The sequence below is a fragment of the Ambystoma mexicanum genome, chromosome 2q (genome assembly GCF_040938575.1).
Source record: "Ambystoma mexicanum isolate Mex_15411 chromosome 2q, UKY_AmexF1_1, whole genome shotgun sequence".
NCBI classification, from domain to species: Eukaryota; Metazoa; Chordata; class Amphibia; order Caudata; family Ambystomatidae; genus Ambystoma; species Ambystoma mexicanum.
Window position 1 is genome coordinate 240,773,094 of NC_090924.1, and position 23,755 is coordinate 240,796,848.

The window sequence follows — 23,755 nt, forward strand, 5'->3', positions numbered from 1 at the left end:
GGGCCTGGAAAAACACCCGGCCCCTCAGCATGGGAGCCGGTAGCCTTAGAGGCCTTGGCCCTGCCAGAACCTGAATTCGAGGAAGCCTGATCTGAAGGAGTCGCCACGCTGTAGAGCTGTGCTGACCAGACGGCCTACCTTGTCTTGACGAGGGGTCCTGGAGACAAAGTCCTTAAGGTGAGGAGGAGAAGTGTGGAAGATCTCCAGCTGCCGCAACCAACGATACTTCAATGCCCTGTGATTGGGAGCGCTGCAAGGTGAACATGCGTCCCAGTGGTGTTAGGGCCCCAAACACTCAAGACAGAGTGCATGGGGGTCCGGGGCCAGGAACGAACAGTCGCATGAGGCACATCTTGTGAATTCTCCTGCGGCCGACATGCGCCGGAGGAGGCATGGCACAGAAGGGAAGGTAATTAAGATTGAAAAAACAAAACGGGGAGCAAGCGGAAAGCTAAAAAAGTCTCAGCGCTGGCTGCCAGGTCTGACACTGTCCATGCGGAAAAAGGGACCAGAGGTGAGGCGCTGGAGGGCGGGACATTCCCACGCCCGAGGCTGTGCCCCCGCACGCTATACTAAATTTAAATGGGAAGCTCAATTTGCCGCTGGCAAAGATTCCGGAAACGCCCCATGTTGGACGATGCCCACAAGGATGGAAGGAGGAAAGGGGACGGGACCTACGAGTATGGCTTTTACCAAAGAGTGTCACTGCTGTCACAATCAGAAGGATGGCCCATGAGACTAAGCTTCTCAGTCTGGAGGGAACTGTACCTCCTTGTCCACTCTCTTTGCTACTAGTTGGACTGAAGACGGTTTTTGCCAAATCGTTCATGCTTCCTCTACCACGTCTGGTTGCAGATGTAAGCCAGACCAGTTTGTGGCTTTGCTGGATAGCACCGATGACAACACTGCCATTCTCTCTGAGCCTGTATCCCAGATGAGGCCCAGGAATGTTAGATTCTGTGTAGGCTGTAGCTGCGACTTCTTGAGTCTGATGGAGAATCCCAAATCGTGTAGAGTATTCATGAGGGCGGAGGAGGTGTGGTTTACTGCCTCTGGAGACCTTGCTCTGACCAGCCAGTCATCAAGTATGGGTAAATGTGGTGACCCTGGGCACTGAGGAGGGCCGCCACTGTGTTCATTAGTGTTGCGAATACCCTGGGGGCCGAATTGAGGTCAAATGGTAGAACCTTGTATTAGAAATGTAACCCCATGATCCTGAATCGCAAAAAGGACTGATGAGGTTGCCAGATCGGGACGTGTAAATACACATCCTTCAGATCCAGGGAGCACATCCAGTCTCCCCTGCACAAAGTCTCTGCAATAAGCGCAGGGGGAACCATCTTGAACTTTTGAAGGGGAAGGTTCAGGTTGGAAAGGTCCAACACAACTCTCGGGCCAGCCTGGTTCTTCTTGTGTATGGCGAAAGAAGCCCAGACCCCTCTCAGACTTCTCCCACTGCCTGGCCCTCTGCAAGCAAATTTCCACCAACAGAGTTGCTGTCCCAATCTGTGGGAGCAGAGGGGAGGAGAAGGAGGTAGTGGTAGGCAGAAGCGCGAGGATACTGCTGACAGGATCCAGGGGTCCGCAAACCTTGCACGCCAGCGTTGAGTGAAGGGCAAGCTGCACCCCCACCGGAGACTTGTGGACCCAGATGAGTATGTCATGCCTTTCTTTCCCCCTCTTAGGCAGGGGCTGAGGAGGGGGACTGAAAAAAAGCCCTTATGCCCTGCCTTGTGCTGCTTGCAGCATGTTGGCTTGGAGACCGGTCCAGCTGCCTGGACCGTTGTTCCTGAAAGCCTCGGAACCCTCCGAAGGACCGACCCTTGTTGGCACGTTGCTGTGTCTGGCTGTAGTCCTTGGGCGTGGACTTCGTGAGGATAGATAAGGATTTCACAGTCTGGGAACTGTTCTTCTTATCAAGTTCCTCATGGACGTCTGGGTAGAACTTGAAAGTACATAGCCAGGCTGTTCTTCTCATGTCCGTAGCGATGGAGATGGCCTGGCCTGAGGTGTCTATGTGAGCCACCGTGGACTCACATTGTGTCCTGCGCTACAATTTTTGCTTCCGCCAGCCCCACCTTGAAGCGCGCTTGACTCTGTACCGAGGATGATTGCGGCTTGGAGTAGAGTGAGGCCGAGTGAATCACAGGAGTGTGGCTGAGGGTATGCCGACAGCAATAGTGGATCCCCCCTCCAACTGCCTGTACTTGGCATCTGGCGCCTGTTGGTAGGCTGCGCTGAATGAGGTTTAAGCCATCCTTTTTTGGCCAGTGCCACAACTTCCTTTTGCATTGGAATCCCTGTTCTAGCCGTGGGGCGTAGAGTGAGGACCTTCGCCAAGACCCCCACCTCTGGTTGTATAACCTCGGGCTGTGGAAGCACCAGGTATTCGGCTAGACCTGTGAGCCGTTCATGAAATGCCTTGGCTGACGAAGGTGTGTCGGGGTCCTCCTCATCAGTGTCCACCAATGTGTCCTGTTGGTCAGGTGCAGCTGGAGGACTGCTGGGCACCAAGGGGTGACGTGTACTGACCAGAGCCAGAGGCTGCTGTGGAGGCTGATAAGGAACCCCCAAAGGGGGATGGTGTTGGACGAGCTTCCATTTTGTCTGGCGCGACAGCCATTTTGTCGAGCTGCATGCCACCTGCCTGTGTCGTGACGCTTGCCGTGCTGGGCCCGGCCTCTTCCTGGACTCTTGGCAGTGGAGGTTGCGGCCTACCCTGCACCTCAGGACGGGGCATGGTAGGCGGTGTGCCCTCGGCTGTGACGCCGGTAGTGCTGCGTACAGGTGCCGCCTCAGACATCTGTCCGGTACTAGGGCATAGCCCCTCGGGTGGATACCTGCTAACAGAACCTTGAGATCCCTCAGCGACATCATCGGTAGGATCTCACGACCCCTCGACCTGGCGACCGGTAGCTGAAACAGCCTTGGTACCTCTACTGGTGCTAGGACCTGACGGGTCCCTCCCACTCTGACGTTTCCTGCAGAAGGAGTCACCCTTGCCGGGTGCGGATGAAAACAGTGGCCCTACCTTGGGCCTTGACTTGTGTCTGACGAAGTCCTTCAAGTCCTCTGGAGGTGACCTTCCGAACAGCACGCTCCACCGAGCTAAACTATTCTTCAGAGCACGTGGTGTAAGCGCATCACACGCAGTGCAACCCTCCCAGCCATGATCGGGGCCCAGGCAGCAGAGGCAAAGAGCGTGGGGGTCGGATGTAGGGAAGAGCCACTCGTGAGCAGGACACCTGCTGAAGCCCGCTGATGTCAACATGCGCCGGGGAGAAGTGTGGTGCCAGAGGTATCTGAATAAAAGACAGAAGACAAAAGTACTTCTCCGAGCAGGAGCGTGTGGAATTAATAGGCCGAGGCCTAACCCAGGGGGCACTGGTGAAAGTGGTACGTTCCCGTCGATGTTGAAAAGAGGACTGGGGGTGTAGCCGGTGGGCGGAATCAGGGGAGTGCATGCTCCCAGGGCCGCACCCCCGCGTGCATCTAAATTAATTTAAAGGGGAAGTTTATTTTTCAGGTGAAAAAGGTTCCGTCTTCCGTCCCTAACAAGGGATGCCCTTACATACAGTATGGAGGAAAGGGGACAGGACGTAGGAGTAAATAGGCAGCTAGCTGCGCGATATGATTGCATATCCATGGTTGACAGGGCAGGTGCATTGTAGAAGGAGGGTAGCGCTACCTACCATGGCGTGGAACTTCTGACATCCCCAGATTGTTAGGAATTGTTGGTATTCTGCCTCTGCCGATACCCCTTGCCCGATGACCCTGTGGCAATGTCTCGTCTTGAGGGAACATGTATGCCCGAACAGCTTGATGCTGTTGAGTGCAGTTTTGACCTCACTGTTAGGGGAAATTACATTTTGTTCAGAAATGGTCGGTTGGTGGTTGTGTCAGGGGTCGCTCTAAGGTGGGGGGCCCGGCAGGCCACGGATGACTGCTGGTTGGGAGACATGGCTGCCACGTAATCCTGTGTGTGTTATATGGAGATGGGACAGGTTAATATACGCCTCGGACTGCATCAGTTCGAACACTGACTTGGAATGTTGGGGGGATGGGCTCTTAACTGCACAGGAACTCCTGCAGAACATTAGAACATTTTGGCCAGGTGGGGGGGGGGAAATCGGTTACAGGTCCACATATTCCCAATTTGCCAGGAAGCTCCTGGTGTGGACAGATGCTGCTGTCTCCTTTTGGCTATTTGACGTGAACATGGACACAGAAGGTAGACACATCATAGTACATGGCTATGTGGAGCACCAAGAGGAATACATAGTGAACTCCTTTTGCCATAATCACGCAATATTTGCTCATCTTTGCCCCCTGGGTAGTAAATTGGCACGACTAAGGGATGCTTTGTTCCTTTGGGGGTGACTAAATGTGTGAGAAATCCTGCCCTAGATAGGTCTGACTCGGTGCAATCTAGGCCATCACCGGCCTCAGCCTCGATAAAAATATAATAATACATGACCTCTCGATGGTGGATATATGGAGGAAATTGACTGCAGACAGGCGGGGGAACTCTCATTACTCAGCCCCGCATAAACTGTACACTAGAAGTGACTATGCGCTTGTGGGAACTGAATATAAGGCTGAATTCTTGGGAGCAGAGTACACTGGCCGCTCCATTTCAGATCACTCACCGCTTGAGGTACATTTGAGCAGACATGGGCCTCAATCTACTGTCCCGACATAGCTCATGTTGGTGGAGCTGTTGTGGGATGATGTTTTTAGGGATCGCATGCAGGACTTCCCTGAAGACTTTTTTGAGAATCTAACGTGGGCAATGTGGATCAATGGGGAACAGTTTGGGAAACATTGAAGGTGGTGACGGGGAAGTGATTGCTGGAGCAGGTGGCATTAGGAGGTTGCTGTGGGAAGCTCTGGGGCTAATGGAGGATAGAATCCAAACTATAGAGTCAGACAGGATTCCGGACCCCTCTGCTGAAGCAGAGCTTCTGCTACTGTGGACTCAGTGTGTGGAAGCATGGGAGAGACTCTGGAGGTTCGATCCCAAAGTATACACAGAACATATGCATGGCGAGGGGGACAAATCGGGGTGATCATTGGCATGGCTGTGCAAAACTGAGCAGCCTCGACGGGCGATCAAGCTGATACGGGATGAGTGTGGCACCTCATGGCAGTTACAGGCAGAGATAAATGACACTATTGGTAGGTTTTATAGTAAATTGTACCCGCACGAGAAGCTGGTAGACCCGGTGGAGCTGGGCTCTGCGCTCGCCCAGATTACGCTACTGCAGCTAACTGCTGAACAAGCTGCTGCACTTGAACTGCCAATAACAGAGGAGGAGATAGGTGGGGTGATTGCGTCCCTCCCAACTGGGAAGATGCCAGGGGTGGGGGGGCGAGGGACTCCCTCTGAATTCTATAAGGCATTTAGCTCTACTCTCGCCCCTCTCCTGCTCAAAGTGTATGAAGAGGCATATGAAGGAGAATCGCTCCCACAGAGCATGCAAGAAATTTTAATAGTTCCCATATTGAAAGCTGGGATGCAGACAGATCTGTGCGAGTCCCATCAACCCCTGGCGATGTTAAACCAGGACATCAAAATACTGACAGGGTTGCTAGCAAGGGTTACATGTATCCTAATACATGAGGACCAAACAGGATTCGTGCACGGACAGAGTACCTCCATGAATCTCTGTCGATTACAGCACTTGATGGACCAGAATAACTCTCAGGAAGCTCCGAATGCAATAACATCCTTAGATGCAATGAAAGCTTTCGGTTCAGTTTGTAGGGAATGGATGTACGCTGCAGGGCTTTGAGATTGGCGAAGGATTTATTCAGTGGGTCATGCTGTTGCATTCGGCTCCAGTGGCTAGGGTTAGCATGGGGAAACTGGTGTCTGGGTCATGGGACATACAAAGAGGCACACGGCATGGATGCCCGCTGTCACCCATGCTTTATATACTGGCACTGGAGCCGCTGGCTGTTTTCTGCAATACACATTTTCTGAAGCCGGTATTGGGGTGGGAGGATCTCAGCACGTCATCTCCTTATACGCTGATGACGTTCTCCTGTACTTGTGTGAGCCTGCACATAACCTACCCATGATCCTGGAGGTTCTGGACAACTTTGCCTGCTGACAAGGAACTCCTTTAGCAGACAGAAATCATGCCTCTTCCCCTTAGCCGGATTGCAGCAGTGTGACATTTGTGACCTACCTGATTTGGGATTGCATTGGGAGGTGCATACATTTAAATATTTGGGTATGCATATTGCGCACACGCCGGAGAGCATGCATACCAGGAATACAGTTAAAGCGATTGACGGGGTGAGGTGGTCCATGACTTTTGGGGGGAAACTGCAATTGTCGTTAATGGGCTGGATAGCACTGGTTAAAATGGTTGTTCTGCCACGTCTACTCTATAATTTTGCAAATGTGCACTGCCATATTGTGGCTGGCTTTCTCCAATGCCTAGATTCCATGCTTAGGGGTTTTCTATGGGGACACAGAAGGCCGAAAATAGCCCTGACCACCGCTTGCATGGCGTACAAGGAAGAAGGCATGCAGCTGCCAAAGCTAGAGCTTTACTACCTTGCTGCACATCTTCAATATTTTGCTGGCTGGCTTTCAGATAAAGAATGGAGGTTAAAATGCTGCATAACATGCTACTCCCCACTCTGCTAAAGGAAGCCCTATTGGTCATGAACTGCTGCTCATGACTAGTGTCACTCTTGGTTAGATTGGGGCAGCAGGTGTGGGAGACGTCGGTGAGGGTACTAAGGCAGAACAACCCGTGGACATGGCATGTGCCAATGACAGCAGATGCATGTTCAGAGGTGGGCGAGTTGGCGGTTGCCAGATGGTAGGGCTTACTTCATGGAGGGGCATGTACAAGGATGGGGTGTTTTAGGACCGGACATGGACGGAGGGGCTCCCCAAAGGCCAATTCCTGATACCTTAAGCTAGTTATGGTTGCAAAATGCAAGTGGATGGGTTGGCCTGGGGAATCGGAGCCTGCTGTGCTGACGCTGTTTACAAAATGGATGACGGCTGCCAGCTTGTGTCCCGGCTGTTTGGGTACTGCTATGTGCGTCATATGAGCAGGGCACGAAATTGAGAATGCAGTGGAAAGTGGATATAGGTCAGGAGCTGAGTGACCCTCAGTGTGTCCCACAATGCAAGATTTTGCCTTCTTCAGCTCAATTTATTTCCTCTGTGACAACTACTTGCCCTTGGTGTGGCACTGATGGGGCGGATATTATCCATTGCTTTTGGGATTGTGTGCAGATGCGGGCGTTTTGGCACCAAGTGGAACTGGCATGTGTTAAAGGTGGAGTTACCCGTTTTCAGTGGTCTCTGGTAGAATGCTTGTTGGGTGCTTATAACCGGACAGATACATATAGAAATGTGGCCAAGTTCATGGACCTGGCTTGTCTTTTAGCTAAAAGAAGAGTAGCAATGGCATGGAAACAGAAAGGGGGGGCACAATATCACAGCTGGTGCAGTGATTAAGTCTTGTAGCATAGCAGAGACTCCAAGAAACTCAGCTTGGAACAGGGCCATGAGGGACGGCATCAGGGAACCCACTGAGAACGTGACGGCTTGGAACGGGCTCCTCCTGGCTCCCATGAGCACCTGGGTATCACTTCACACAGATGCATGTGTCTTGATGTGGTCATAATAGAGGTTGTCATGGGGACTTGGGAGACTAAATTGACTCTGCCCCCCATGGGTGTACGCCGAGAGATGGCGCATTTCTGCTGTGTACCGGCTCTTGTTTTGACATTGTGTGGTATGCAATGTTGGATGCCTTGTTTTGGTTTCCTTTTGTGTAGTTCATTTTTTTTTTTTTATCGTCTGAGTTCTGTATTGGCCGATGCTGTTCATGTTCCGTAGGGGATACGATTTCTACTGTGGTGTTGGAAATGTATGTGCATATTTACCAATAAACAGATTTTCAAATAAGTAATGTTAGCCCACTCTTTCAAATGTAGTAAAAGGGACGCAAAGACTTTGCTATCTGCGTCCATTAGTCTGATCGGACGGTAGTTCCTGGTGTCTGTCTTTGTGTCACTTCTAAAAATAGGCACAACAATTAGGTCCTCCATGACTCAAGAAGTGCTCTGGGGTGACTATACTCCTACTTAATATGGTTAGTCAGCTTGCCCAAACTAATGGTCCTCTAAGTATTTTATTTTCTTAGCTTGCTAGGGCCAGATACGCGGCAGTAGCTACTTTGTTCAATTAAATCTGTGACTATTTCTTGATCGCAAATAAGGCACCAGCTTTCCTCAGTGCCCTTAGCACACCTCAATACCATTTCTGTGATTTCACCCTTTAGGGAGTACAGATTTTCAAAATGCAACACCCATTTATCCTTTGGTACAGTGTTTAGCTGTTTCTTCGACTGACAGCCTTCCTGGGCATTTACTTCCCAAAAAGTCAAATCCCTATTTTTCAAAATACCCAACAAAAAATGCAGCATAATTTTAGTAGTTTAGCCCTGTGCGGTCTACTAAAGTTCTTATATTTCTGTTTTGTTTTTTAAATCCTAACCAATTTCTCAGCTTTTGACAAACCAGACTTCTTAATTTTCTTAACTACGGAGTGCATAGCACTTTTTCACCAGCTAATGTGCCGTCAGACGCGTTGGAGTGCAATATATATCCTGTTCTGGGGATGTTTGCAGTATATTCCCAACACAGGCATCTAATGTCTTTAATTTCCACTCTCAAGAGGTTGATTGTATCATATTATAACTATTAATAAAACGCCTAATGTCCACTGCCCTCCAGAAAACCCTATTATTTCCGGGGTTAACCGTTATACCCATTGGGTCCCTAGGCATTGCCTTGCCCATACATGATCCAAAATATGCACTCAACATGGTCACCCCACCAATACCTAATAATAATCTTAGACACAAAATAGTGAGAAGTTGACAAAAAAATTAAATAATAGACGCAGATTCACTGGTCCCACGATGCCACATAGGATGCCTGGAACCCCCCAACCCCTGCACTTTCCCATTCAACATATGCAATCCAACCGAGCTGAGACCAATCATCCATTTCTTTCCCCTCTTCTCCTTAGTCCTTGTACCAGTGTTTTGTAATGTCCCATTCCAAATGTCGACCTCTGTATCTAATTCCACACAAGAGCAAGTAAGATCATCCGCTAGGATTACCCCTTCCATCTACATGATCACATTTCCAGTTTATCAATAGCTCACTCACGATACTCAGAAACGTATCCAAATCACACATCCCCATATGCCAGTAAACATTCACCAATAAAAGATAACTAAAATCACATGGTTTCCCTAAACACAGTTCCACCGCTAAACTACCATATGGAGGGAGGACATTTTAGTAACGGTTAGTCCCTGACAGGATCTTATTGCGGTCAGTAATCCCCCAGCATGCTAGCCAACCTTACCAGGTCTCGCTTCCTCAATATAGACCTGGTAGTCTTCCAGCATGGGACATTCAGTCAACCATGTTTCCTGTATAAGGTCACAACCAGCTTGCTTCAATATGTTCACTGCTTCCTCATTTGTAAACAAATGTGTATTCCCCCTGGAGTTCCAAAAACAATTTTCAACTGGGAATCTAGACAAAAGATTTGTATTTAAAAATATTTCATAGTTATTCTCCTTTCTATTTAATGCATTGGCCATCCAAGTCCAGTCGACTTCATTGTTTCCACTAATACCCCTAGTATTAGCAAATGCAACTACTCATGTAGGGTCATGCACTAAATGTACTGATAGAGCTAGATCTGGTATTCCATGTAGTAGGTATCCTCTTTCAATTTGTTCTAATTGGAACCTTTCCTCTTCAAAAACCGCAAAACCCAATTTGGAAAACATGTTTTTTTCATTCAAAACCAAGTCCCAAACAATTCTGGATCCAAAATGGAAAATGCATCTATCTGTTTTGACCTGATCAGTTAATTCAACCCAGTCAATATCAGGTGCAGATAGAGCCCCAAGGCAAGGTATTTCTGAGAAACTTGTCAACATACTAGCTCTATTTAGACAAATAGGCACTTATTCACCAGGCTGTATATCCTTACTTTATTCTTTAATAAATGTGCTTGCTCATGCACGTTTGTAGGCAACACGTTCGGCCTAAAAATCGATATATCTTCATTTTCTTTTCCGGCCTGCATGTCACTATCCATACTAAAAGCACACCTAAGGACATTATGCGGGATCTTCTCTGCCCCTCCTTCATTGATAACTGTTGGCCACACAGTCTCTTGCCTCAGTCCTGTTTGGTGTGGGCGATAGCCTCCCCTCTATACGGACCGTACAGCACATGTGCCCCTCTCACACCAATCATCCCAAGCTTCGAAATTAAGAGCCAGTAAAGTTTCTTCAGCAAATTTTAATGGATTTAGGATTATTCACATTAGGGCCATTTACTTCTATCACACTTTCCCTCTCAGGGGCAAAAAACAGGTTTCTTATGGGTCACTATACATGGGTTCGAAAGATCACCAGCGTGTTGGAGGGGTAACATACTTCTATGTGGCTCAGACACTTTTCGAAGCCCCTCCTCAAATGCTGGTAGAACCGCTGTCTGGACTGCCGTATTTACAGATCTACAATTAGCAGCATCAATTCGACCTTCCTCATCAGATGAAACAGCAACATTCTCTGCTATAGGAACACTTTCATCCACCAACCCCACGTTGCAATTAATTGCAGCTTGTCCTTTTTTTGGTCTCCCATGTGGTTCTCCGATCTAAAGTGTCCACAATTCCTCAGAAATATTCTGGATGAGTTGCTTTTATACCTGTCCTTCTTGGCTTTTTTACTTTGCCTTTTACCACCTAATTTCTTTGCCACCTTAAACAAACACCCTGAGGTACCTTCGAGGATCTTCCACTGAGGGAACTGTTGCACTTGTGATCTCCAAATCCGTGTCAATACCCTGAGACAATTTTCAATCCGTGCACTGCCCCGATCTTTACTCAATTCCCCCCATCTCCACTAGAGAGTCCAGAAGGTTTTTTACTAGACCTTGTCTCACCCATTCCAACATCTTGCTGAATATGTGGCGAAAACACAGAGTGAGTTATAGGCTTTGAAATGGGGGGATTGAAACCTTTGGCATATAACTCAAATTTCAAACTGATTTCACTCAGTAGTATTGTGTGGGCTTTCACTTCCCGCAAATGTTATCATACAAATCGACAAAGGAACTCAATACCACATTTAGTGCTGAGATGGTGGGGGAAGTGAGCCAGATTGTTCATCAACATCACGCAACGTGTGATGCATTGAGCCCCCGTCACATAATTCAGAATCCTCCACAGACCCTGAACAATCATTTTCAATTAAATTGGTTAACTCAGTAGGTGACACCACCAGAGGCTTCATTCATTTGTGGCACCAAATAACTGATACATTCTCCCATAGCCTCTACACCATCACCTTTAACCAAGTCCGGGTCTGTATTCTCGACAAACTCAATCATACTGCAGTCATTCACATGCAAATGAACATTACAGACAATTGCACAGATAGAATTGATCAACCTAATTTCAGTATGTGTACCAGCACAGGGGAAAAAGTCAGTTATTTTAATCCCTACAATCAGGGTTGCTAAGCTCGCAGGGGTCATATCCACTTTCTCCTGATTTGAGGTTCTAGGTCTTGTTTGCCTGCATCCTGAAGAGAAATGGACCCGTGACTATTCCCCAGAATCCGCTGGGGATTGTGGGTCCCCCAGGTTATGTATGAGTTCAGAAACCAGGGTTTCCTCTGAAAAACCTCCATCCATTCTGTGAGAAACCTGAATGTGTCTCACTGGCTAGTCCCCCGGGATCTGTCATCCAGGTGGCCAGGACACGGCCATTGCTATAGGATCCAGTTCCTGGGGGTGGACCAGCGAGGGAGGATCACCTGGGTGGGGAGGGTCCTCTGGGAATGGGACACAGATGAGTGGGACGTGGTATCCCCTTTCCTTTAATTTAACACCATTTCCCCATCCTCTTATGTAGGACATTCCAAACCACTGCCCCCCCCACCCACCCAAACCCCCATTTTCCACACAAACACTTTTGCACAACACAAAGGACAACGGACTAACACTAGAACCGTTTACCTGACAAGTACCAATACAAGGATCAGGCAAAGTCAGCAATTAATCAGAATCACACACATCTTACGGCAGTTTCCCTTCCCCACAGGGATAAAAGGTGAAGCAAGAGAGCACAGTACGAGCAAGGCGGGACAGGCAACAAAGGCGAGCATGGCAGACAGTAAGAGGAAACGCGACAGTTCAAAAGAAGGAGAAAGGCAACGGGAAGCAAGAGGGTGGCGAGGAGAGAAGTGACCTTGCCCTTATCATCCCAGAACCACAGAACCTTCGTCGAGAGGAATCTAAGGCCGCAGACAATAGCCTCAGTGTCATGCTGCAAATGTCAACGGTACGCAGGGTCATACTATGTTGATAAGGTGGAGCAGAGGAGGCTTCCGCGCCCGTGCTACTGGCCTCGACTCCACAGAAGCTACAGCGCTCCGGTTAAGCGCAGACAGTGATTCGAGAAGGGAGAACAGATAAGAACCGAGCTTTGTTGAGTGAAAATGGCAGAGTGGCAAGTTTGAACATATTTCATTGAACTGTGATTGAACTGAAAAAGCTAGTTAAGTGGAGACCAGCTCAAGAGGGAAACTGGCACCACATGGGTTCTAACTCAGGAAGCACTGGTTACTCCCCGCTAAGAAAGAACTACAGAAACCAGAAGGCCATAGGAAGGCCGCCAAAGGAACTCAAAGTGGTCATACATGAGGGTCGAGCAAAAGCCCAGTACATTCAAAAGACTTGGATTTGTGAATTGACATGAATGCAAGGGAAGTGAATCCCGTATAGTAAATAAGAAAAGGGATGTGACTCCCGCAAACATTTGAAACCAGTAGAAAGCACAGAGATGGGTCAGAGCCTGGACGAGGAAGATCCAGGGGTGAAGCCATCACCGAAGGGCTCGCAGTCGAGAGAGGTCCGAGCCCGAACCAGGGAGATGCAAGGAGTTAAGCTATCACCCAAAGTTTAATGAGAAAAGAATAAGAGACGCAAAAGAAATACTATTGAAAAAGGGTCAGCCCAGAAGTGGAGGACCCAGGGGTGAAAACGTCAACCTCTTTGAACGTTGGAAAGGAACTTTCATTTGTTAAAGGAACTTTTGGTTTTGTTATTTGAAACACCTCAAGCCCGAAGGCAAGAGACTTTCAGAGGAAACGAGACTTGTCCATCGATGTTCCTGAGAACAGCCAGTAGAACTGTAGTCTCGTGCTGGAGAAGCCTGAGGCTTGCTGTGCTCAAAGCCTCAACCTTACCCCATGCTCAAAATGTGGGGGAAAGAGGCCCAGGCTACTGCATCCTGACATTTTATTTGAGAACACTCCTTTCTTTTCTTGAGAACTAGCCCACAGCCCTTTATGTATTAGTTGTGAGGTTTGGCAATAGGTTTCTTAGTATAGGCCCCTTTGATTTGACACAACACCACTAGGACTTCAGCTTGCTCCCATCTTAGATTTAGGTTTACATTAGGTGGTTTTTCCAACCTGCATACAGCATTTCATTGTAGTTGATCCTGACTTCCGAGGAGACGTGAAGGTTCTCTAACAGAATCATGGCAAAGTGTCCCTTTTGAGGTACGTCGGGGAGACAAAATTGCACAGGGAACCTTGGAGAGAGCTCAATTCCCTCACTTCCAAGAAAGTGAACCAGACGAAACAGACAGAGGTAACCTAGGCTTTGGAGAAGCTGATAAATCCCCTGCCATCGAAGAAAGGAAAATAGAGGAACCCACCATCTATCCCTACCTAGCCTTTGCACAGCGAAATGATCCAGCTCTCGCTGAAGCTTTTTTACAAGCAATTCCTGAAGAAGAAGGCCTAGAGAAGGGAAGTCCCTTCTTAAAACTAGGGTTCCTTTACAGAAAAGAAACCTTCCCTGAAGGGTTGACAAAAACTCAACTGGTAATACCTAAAAGTAATTGAAAGGTTGTGCTAGAGATTGCACATTCCCATCTCACAGGATGTGGGCCAAGCTAAAACCCAGGTGCATATTAGTGGAAAGTTTTACTGGCTGGGTATCCACGTCAACATCAAAACATCATACAAACCTGTGAGATACGTCAAAAAACCAACCCACAAGTTCCATTACCTGTCCCTCCGAACATGTTGCCAATTATAGAAGTCCCCTTCTCACGAATTGGCATGGACATAATAGGACCTCTGGAAACATCTAAATTAGGTAACAGAATGTCCTGGTGATCGTGGATTATGCGACCCCATACCCGAGGCATTTCCAAAGCGAAATAATACTACTCAGCAAATCCTGAAACATCTTCTACCTTATTTCTCTAGGGTTGGCATCCCCAAAGAAATACTAACCGATCAGGGTTCACATTTTATCAGTAAGCTTATGGCTGAAGTCAAAGAGCTACTCCATATTACCACCTTGCAAACTTCTGTGTATCATCCCCAAGCCGATGGTCTAGTAGAAAGATTCAATAAGACCCTGAAAGTAATTCTACGAAAATTGGTAGACAAGGATGGGAAGGACTGGGACTGAATGATCTCATGGGGACTATTTGCTGTGAGAAACACCCCCTCTGTCACCCCCCAAGCTTCCAAAGGTTTCTCTCCCTTTGAGCTACTCTATGGAAGGGAATCAAGAGATGTCCAGGACATGCTCTGGGAAACCTGTGAAGAACGCGAGGAGGCCCCCATTACAATATCTCAAACCACCACTTGAATATGAGAACACATGAAATTAGTTTGGGACTTAGTTTGTACTCACATGGGAAAGGCCCAAAGCCAGCAAAAGGCCTGTTATGACAAAAGGGTAAATTTAAGATCTTTTTCTATTGGACAGAAAGTAATAGTCCTCTTTCCCACCTCAGAAAACAAACTTGTCTCCTAGTGGCACGGACCTTATGAGATAATAGAAAGAATGGGAACGTGTACGTGTAGGATAGCCCAGCCAGACTGAAAAAAGAAACTCCACTTATATCACATTAACCTCCTAAAATAGTGGAAAGAAAACCCATCAGCCACCCATGCCAAAGTTCTAATCTGCATGGTTCCCGAAGACATAGATAACTTTGACTTAATTCCACCCGAGTTATCTAACCAATAACGAGAAGATCTAAAGGATGTAAAATGTACCTTCCCTGATGTATTCTTAGAAACAACAGGAAGAGTAAAAGGTAAACATCATTACATTCGAACACCTAAAGGCCAATTAGTTCACCTGAACCCTAATCGTCTACCAGAGGCGCGTAAACATGTATTGATCGAGTAAGTCAACAAAATGTTGAAAGCTAATATCATCGAACCTTCCTCAAGTCCATGGTCCTCTCCGTCGTGTTAGTCACTAAACCCGATTGGTCCTGGAGATTCTGCATCGACTTCCGTCAAGTCAATGCCATATCGGAATTCGAAGCCTACCCCATGCCACAAATCGATGACCTAATTGATAAACTTGGAACAGCCACCTATACATCTACCCTAGATTTAACAAAATGTTACTGGCAAGTCCCTGTATATGGGCCAGATAAGGAAAAAACTGCATTTTCAACACCCCTAGGGTTATTCCAGTTTAAAGTTCTCCCTTTCAGCCTACACGGTGCTCCAGCCACGTTCCAACGTCTTATGGATAACATCCTACAGCCCTATTCTGTCTTTTGTGGGGCTTACATTGACAATATTGTCATTTATAGCAAGACCTAGGAAGACCATCTTTTCCATCTTTATACCATCATGAAAGTCCTAAGAAATGCTTGTCTAACAGCAAATCCAGCTAAATGCAGATTAGCCTAATCCGCCGTGAAATATCTTGGCTTCTTCGTAGGGAACGGCACAGCCCCAACATGAAAAAGTGAAAGCCATCTTGGATACTCCAACTCCCAAGAACAAAAGAGGCCTGAGAACTTTCCTTGGGTTAATAGGATATTACTGTAGGTTTATCCCCAACTATTCGGATAAAACAGCACAGTGTTCAGATGAGCTTAAAAATGCTGAACCCCAGAAACTTGAATTGTAAAAGCTAGTTAAGGGGAGACCAGCTGAAAGGGGAAACCGGCACCACGTGGGTGCTAACTCAGGAAGTGCTGGTTACTCCTCGCCAGGTAAGAACTATAGAAACTAGAAGCCCATAGGAAGTTCACCAAAGGAACACAAAGTGGTCATGCGTGAGGGTCGAGCAAAAGCCTCACATTCAAAATGCTTTCATTTGTGAATTGACATGAAAGCAAGGGAAGTGAATCCCGTATAGTAAATAAGAAAAGGACACGACTCCCGCAAACATCTGAAACCAGTAGAAAGCACAGTGAAGGGTCTGAGGCCAGACGAGGGAGATACAGGGGTGAAGCCGTCACCCAAGGGCCGGCAGTCGAGAGAGGTCCGAGTCTGAACCAGGGAGATCCAAGGAGTCAAGCTATCACCCAAAGTTTAATCAGAAAAGAATAAGAGACGCAAAAGAAATACTATTGAAAAAAGGAACTTTTGGTTTTGTTATTTGAAACACTTTAGGCCCGAAGGCAAGAGACTTTCAGAGGAAAGGAGACTTGGCCGTTGATGGTCCCTAGAACAGCCAATAGAACTGTCGTCTCATGCTAGAGAAGCCTGAGACTTGCTGTGCTCCAAGCTCCAACCTTAGCCTGTGCTCAAAACGTGGGGGGCTACCGCATCCTGACATGTTATTTGAGAACACGCCTTTCTTTTCTTGAGATCTATAACACACCCCTTTATGTATTAGTTGTGAGGTTTGGCAATAGGTTTCTTAGTATAGGCCCCTTTGATTTGACACAACACCAATAGGACTGCCTTAGTTTTCATTTGATGTTCGACACTTGCTCCCATCTTAGATTTAGGTTTATATTAGGCGTTTTTCCAACCTGCATACAGCATTTAATTGTTCAATAAACACCCTTGAACTGTGATCACTTGTGTCTGTCTTACTTGTTGTCACTATGAGTTCCTCACAATTCTTGGCCTGCCCTTTTCTTGTACCATTGGAGGATCTACTCCGAAACGTCTTTCATTGCCAGTGTTCAACTTTTAACTGGTTTGGCTGCATAGTACATAGTGCAACGTGCTTGCCATAGTTGGAAGTTTAACCACCAATTCACGGACACACCACTCACGGTACCTTAACACAGCAAGTAGGTACTCACTAAGAAATAGTCACACACATACTTGCCGAGAAAGCAGATCCACTGCTGCACTGCCAAACTGCTGTGCACTTACAGCACACTTGCCTCGTGCGCTTTTCGCACTCCAGCCAGTTTTTGAAGTGTAGCCCAAATCCAGTTTCAGACGCGGAACCAACACTTCTAGGCCAAACCAGCAGAATGCAGAATGTCCAGGTTTTCCAATTGCTCTCTGATGAAGTGATGGAAATCGCTCCATGCAGAGTCTCCAAAACAGCAGTAGAAAGCAAAATATGCTGCTTAACTGCTGTGCACTTACAGCGCACTTGCCTCACCAAACTATATTGCAAATTGATGGGTATGCGCAATTCTACCCTTATGGATCCTGAAAAGGAAGTGAGAGTATTCCTCAATTTGCTCAGAGCCTACTGGACAAACGTGAGCATACAATTGTTGATAATAACCATAGAATACCACATTGATTTTAGTTTGTCCATATACCATGGGATCTCCCGGCTAACAGAGTGTTGTAATTAACCCTGGTCCTCCTCTGTTCAAGCCATAATCCAACCTGCCTTATCTCATTCTCTATGTATTTGCATAAGATACCGGCCATAATCAAACTTTCCCAGGGATTCAAGAGACGTTGTGTGCCTTATCATGATACAAGATAAGTGAGAGGCCAAATGGCAAAAATTGGAAACGTTCCGAACTTCATAAGTTCCTTATCGTGATGCTGCACTTGGTCTAATAGTGCCTTATTGATCCCTTTATCCTATGTTGAACAAAATAGTATCTCACAAACGTCTGCAAAAAAACTGCGGTCAGGCACAACCGATGTATATGTGTTTAACAGGCTTTGAGCTTTACCATTTAACTTCTTAAGGACGTATACACAATTCTACTTGATAAGCATGTGGTATTTATTGCATCCAGGGGTACCGTGGCTGCCACCCAGAACAATACTCCCCCGGCATATAAAAAAAAATGCCAAGCAACCACTCTCCCCCTCTCTAGCCTTTCTAATGTCTACCAGTCCCCTCTAACAACATGGGTTTTCTACAGCATGGTGGTGTATTTCCTTGCTGCAGAAAGATGCAAATGTTTTGTCGCTTGTATATCCCACTCGAGCCTCTTACATTCCACATGAAAACCCAGAGTACAAGAGTCACTGATAATTGTCTGATCCATCAGTCATTCCTGTTCAAAACATCCCACCCACTCATGAATGCATCGAATCATTGTAATACTTGGCATAGTGTCTCCTGTCATTACGCTCATATCCAAATAACTCCAACACATATTTCCCCTACCTTGGAGGTCCATCTCAACTAGAACCGAGAAGGTTCGTACACAGGCGTGTCTACAACCACATGGCAGTGCACTGTACCTTTCACAAAGGAGAAATATCTATTTGCATATCAGTCTGGTCCCACTAACCTGGGAAGTGCATCACCGAAATACAAAGTTCCACTGAACAAGAGAATGAACAGCAACCCCAGACACATGTTTCGGGCTTGTTGTGCCTCATCAATGAAGCAAATTGTGCCTCTCTAAGCAGAGTGAGCAAGGAGTCCACACCTGGATTGCCCTCTGTAATGTAACCTAGGGTTAAACCCACAGTAACTACTAACATATATCTGGGTGATATCCATCCCTCCTAGAATTGTAATATTTGTCTCTCTATATATAAACCTATATAAATAACTTTCCTCATATACCATCTATGCCATAAATGAAACAGAAAACCCCCATCAGAATCTTTACTATTACCTAGGTGTCACCACTTTTAGGATCCAGACACGGTCAATTACGCAATAGTGAGGACTTTGTAAACCTTACAACAATTTGCTTTACGCTGAAACAGTTACCGTCTAAAGATACCAACGGTGATCCCAGCAGGACAAAATTGTATGACCTATGTACTAAGCACTTATTGAACTTGCTTGGAACCCACATACTGAATCACCAACAACCTGATATTTTTCAGATCTATGATCTTCTCTCACAACCTTTTCTGCTGGACAAAACAAAATGACTAGTCACACTTCACGTGGGCAGGGTGCCGCCCTTTTTGTACGCCGAGGGGTTGGACCATCCTCTCCTTTCCATCTGTCGGGTTGGAGGTTTTCCCGGTTTCCCTCTTTGCTCCTCTTTAACTTTCATTTCCTACTGCAGTCGCCTCCTTGCTTATGGTGCTCACCCATGCGTACCCTTGCCGAACCGCCCCCGCGGTTTTACTTATACTGATTCCTTCTTTACAGCACTCACCCTTGCATACAATTCCTAACTGCCTCCATAGTTCTCCATCACACTGCCTTGGGTTCTGCCTAATTGCTTTGTCTGATAAGCGCACTCAAATCTTTCTGCACATTCTTTCATATTTAGTGGCCTCGCTACTCAACTGCTTTTGGGACATCTTTATTCTCGGCATGTCTCCTGCCAGGAACCCTGCATACTCCTCTTAAGGGATGCAGCATTCCATCAGCAGTTTTGCCCTGGACTGCTGGGGGTTTTCTCTGCCATTTAGTATCACAACAAGGGACATGTGGTTGTCAGCAGGGCAACTATGCCCCCAAGTACTCTCCCACGTAAGTTCTCTGATATAGCCACTTTATTATTGGCCATTACTTTTCTATGCTGGCATCTAATTTCTATCCTTTTTTTCCTCTATGTGGAACCTGTGAAGAGCCAGCTCCTTACCTTCCCTTGTTTTGTCTCCCCACCTTCCCAAGGGCATCGGAATTCCCGTGTGCGGTCTACATCCGGGAATGTATGATCCAGGGGAAAAGAGGGGTTGGCGTTCGGGTGAGCTTCTTTGAATCAGTATTGTGAGATGAAAGCTGTGTGTCATGGCAGCAAAGTAATTTCCCCTTCTGCTCCACAAACGTTATATTAGAAGGTATTTATATTGCGCCCATCACCAACATAGTGGTCATACGGCACCTAAACCGAGTCCGGAAATTAAGTGCATTGTGACCCTGCATGGGTGTTATCAGACCTTTGACATGAAGGCAGAGAAGGGTGGAGTTCGAATAAGCTTGAGGAGGAGATAGGATAAGTGTGATTGGCAGAAAAAGGTAGTAAGAAAGTGCAAAGAAGAAGAAGATGCACAAATTCAGATGGGAAAGACAGAAGGAAGCGGCTGGTGAGGTGTGGTTGTGTAGGTGCATGTGTGATAACTGGAGGTTCTCTGTAGTGACTGGAAAGAAGGGCATGTGCAGTTTGATTTACAGTGATGGAATCATTGAGTCCAGTTAAGTCCGAAGACTAGATCAGTGTGATTGGTTGTGTGATGGACTTGAGAGATGCTCAAGCGGGCACCTTGTATTGTGCAGGCTTTTGCCAGGTCAGTTTTTAATACAGCTCCTGTTTCAAGGCTGAACACTGATTCTGCCAAGCCAGCTGAATGAGGAATCAGCTCCAAGCATATGACATGTAAAAGATGAATGCCTGGGGAAACCATGAGAAGAAAAGAGGCAAGAGGGGAAGATGTAATAAAGTAGAATTTTGTCCAGTCAGAGATCTGCTCTGGGCCAGTTGGCAGTACTGTCTCTTCGCTCAGTGACAAGGCTGGTATAAAGCCAATGGCAAAGTGCATGGTTGTAGCACTGCACGGTTCTTGTCTTTGTGGTTTCTTGATGTGATTGAGGGATTATTAGGGCCCCACAGGACGAGTTTCGTGGTATGTGACATAAGAAACTAATGTTCCTACTTAACAATCTGCAAGAAATTGTAGTACAGGTATTAATCTGCATCGGGCAAACTAGTCCGCTCGTTTATGCCTTTTGGATAAGAACCATATTACAGGTCAAACGTGGCAATAAACATTCTCAGTCCCACACCAGACACACAGTCTGGTTTATCTAGTAACCGACTGCGCCTTCCCTTAGCATATCAGTGCTGTACATCTCCCTGTTGGTTACACTGGCTTGCCTTGTCAGTAGGAGGACAAAGGTAATTGTTACTCCAACCATTCTTGCCCTTCTTCAGGGGTTTTGTCAAAATGTGGGTGTGCTCCTTATACAACATTCATTTTTGTTGAGTAAAGAAGCATATCCTTCTGATCAGGGAGAGATATTTTAACTGCCCAGAATGAATTTCTTAATATCTGCACAGGCAATGAAATCAGGGAAGCTCATCATCTGTGCAGTGCCCACTTTAATGCTGGTGCAGCTTTTGAATGTCAAAAAAGTGACCACAAGCATAGCATTTAAGGATATTCGGGATTAGCACTCTCCACAGGAAAGACCAGTGATCTCACCTGACCCCATATCCTCCCTCTGGCATCCTACCATTTTTGCTTCTGTACCTACCACCCTCTCTCTATTTTTCTGAAACTCATGATGGGCAAGGGATACATTTACACCTACAGCAACATTTTGCAAATTATGTTTGTTTTAGCATCTACTGGGAATGCCCTTGTGACTGCAGCTATGGTATGCCAAGGTCATGAGCAGCACCTTTGGGTCTGGCATATACCTTAATTTTAGCTTGCTTACAACTTTGAGTTGCTTCAGCAAACTGTCCCAAAGTCTTCTCCTCAATTCCTCCACAGTTATTTTCTTTCAGCCACCTGGTGGCTGCTCAGTTACTCTAGGCAGCCTGTTGGAGGTGAACACAGCTGTGCGCAATCTTTCCTGCTCGGCCGTTGGTCCTCTGCTCCTCTGGGATCTAGCCGCCATCCCCGCTGTCTCTGCTCCTCCCACACCCTACGAGTACCAGAGGGGGAACTTGGCCACGTCCAAACCATTCCAGGCCCCAGAATTTTCTTTGACTCCGGTGGTTAAGACTATGCTTGACAGCGTGCGGCCAACTTGGGATGTCTCTACCTTGTTGCAAAATACTCCAGTCTCTGACGCACCCCACACAACCAGGGTCACTTCATGTGGATAGCTACCACAATCCGTTAACAGCAGTTCTTCGATTTTTCTACAGGATCTAGTGGATTTGGTGCAGCGTGAATCCCCAGCACAGCTACACCGCCCGGCTATTAGCCACCCCCAACGCCACAGTGGTGTAGCTAAAACAGACTGTTTATGCTTTTGACAAACCCACCTTTTTATCTGCTACCTTTAAAAATAGTTCTCCAAGTTTAACGGATTGCCAACATCCATTAATTATTAATTGCTGCTTCACTAATACACACAACTTTATGGTAGCTCACTGATACTAGAAGAGCAGCTTTAGGGATCACAAAATTCATTACATATGCAAGTGGTGTTCAGAACACTATTTCAGGCTGTACATAATGACTTAACATACCATCAAACCTTATTAATGCATTTCATTATTAAGAAGCTTCACAAACCAAAATATGAGAATCATGGAAATATAAAGAAAACATTTTTCACATTTTGGGTCATAATTCTGAATAATTCTTAGAAACGTTAGCAATGCAAAAAAACAGACTATAAAAAATGTTCAGGCTTACCTATTACCGATTCAACTGTATTACTAGCAGAGTAAAATGGGAGGGCTTTGGCATTAATACTTGAAAGCGCCGTAGGGGATGAACTATCTGAGCCAATACTGGATGCCAGACTAGATGTAATACTGGAGGTTATACTTGAAGCCAGTGGATTAGCTACTGAAAAAATACTGAGATGATTCTGTTTCAAAAATATAATAAAAAGGAAAGTGGATTATGGGTAATAAAGTAAATACAACTTAAAACAACTGAAACGCAATACAAACCAGTAGGTATTACCCAGCATACAAAGAAATTACCATACATCAGCCTCAACACAATTAGTTTCTTAAAAACGATCTGACTTTTTATATTCATTTTGTCAGGTGAAGTGGCTTTCTAAAATACTCTATGTACTCGGCCCTTACGGGCAACCTTCTCCACCTCCCCAACAGCACCCTATTGTACTACTGAGGTGACATGTGGGTGGAAGCAACGGGAGGGCTCAGTAAGCTTTGGAAGGAAATAATGTCACCCAACAAGATTTTTAAAATGAATGTAGCACAACATTTTTCTGTTTTCATATTTTCCAAAAAAACCAGAGGCACATAATTTTGAGAATGTAGTCTATTACTAAGCTCAAAAACGTTGACACGTTACGTCCTGCTTCTTAAAATTTAAGAAATAACATCGTTAACTCCAAATGTAGCCATTTTGCAAGTTGCTCTGTCCTGACATTGATTCTGCATATAATGCCACTAAATGTGATCAAAGAAAATGTGCGCAAAATTAATCACAAATATTTGAATGATTCATTTTCCTTCCCAGGCAACTGTTTAACCAAATTGAAAATGCTGGCAATCAAATCATCAGGTACATTAAATAGTTTCAAAAGACATCTATTACTGATCATTGTCGATTACTTTCCTAACATAATCTGTAATCATTCTGAATCAAAAGAAATTAATCTGAAAACGTTTCCAGTACATGCTCTTTGCCATGATGTTTAACTCAAGAACTGCAACTAAAGATGAGAGCACAAGTTATGCCAGGTTTTCCAACATCCCCTTTAATATGTTCCTGTTCTCTATCGATTACCATTTTACAATCCAAGCACTATAAATTGGCAAATTCTTTTAAAATTGTATTTGGTGAGTCAGCAAATGCTTCACATCACAAATAAAAGTAATACCACC

General features: G+C 46.1%; 1 protein-coding gene across 1 annotated transcript in view; it reads right to left on the reverse strand.

Annotated features, from left to right (window-relative positions):
• The window catches only part of UNKL (unk like zinc finger), a 1,575,372-nt gene that overhangs the window by 478,247 nt on the left and 1,073,370 nt on the right, over positions 1-23,755 (reverse strand). The window contains exon 10 of the mRNA XM_069647206.1: positions 22,584-22,761. Within this exon, the coding sequence (XP_069503307.1) occupies positions 22,584-22,761 (178 nt within the window). The remainder of the gene's footprint in view (positions 1-22,583; positions 22,762-23,755) is intronic.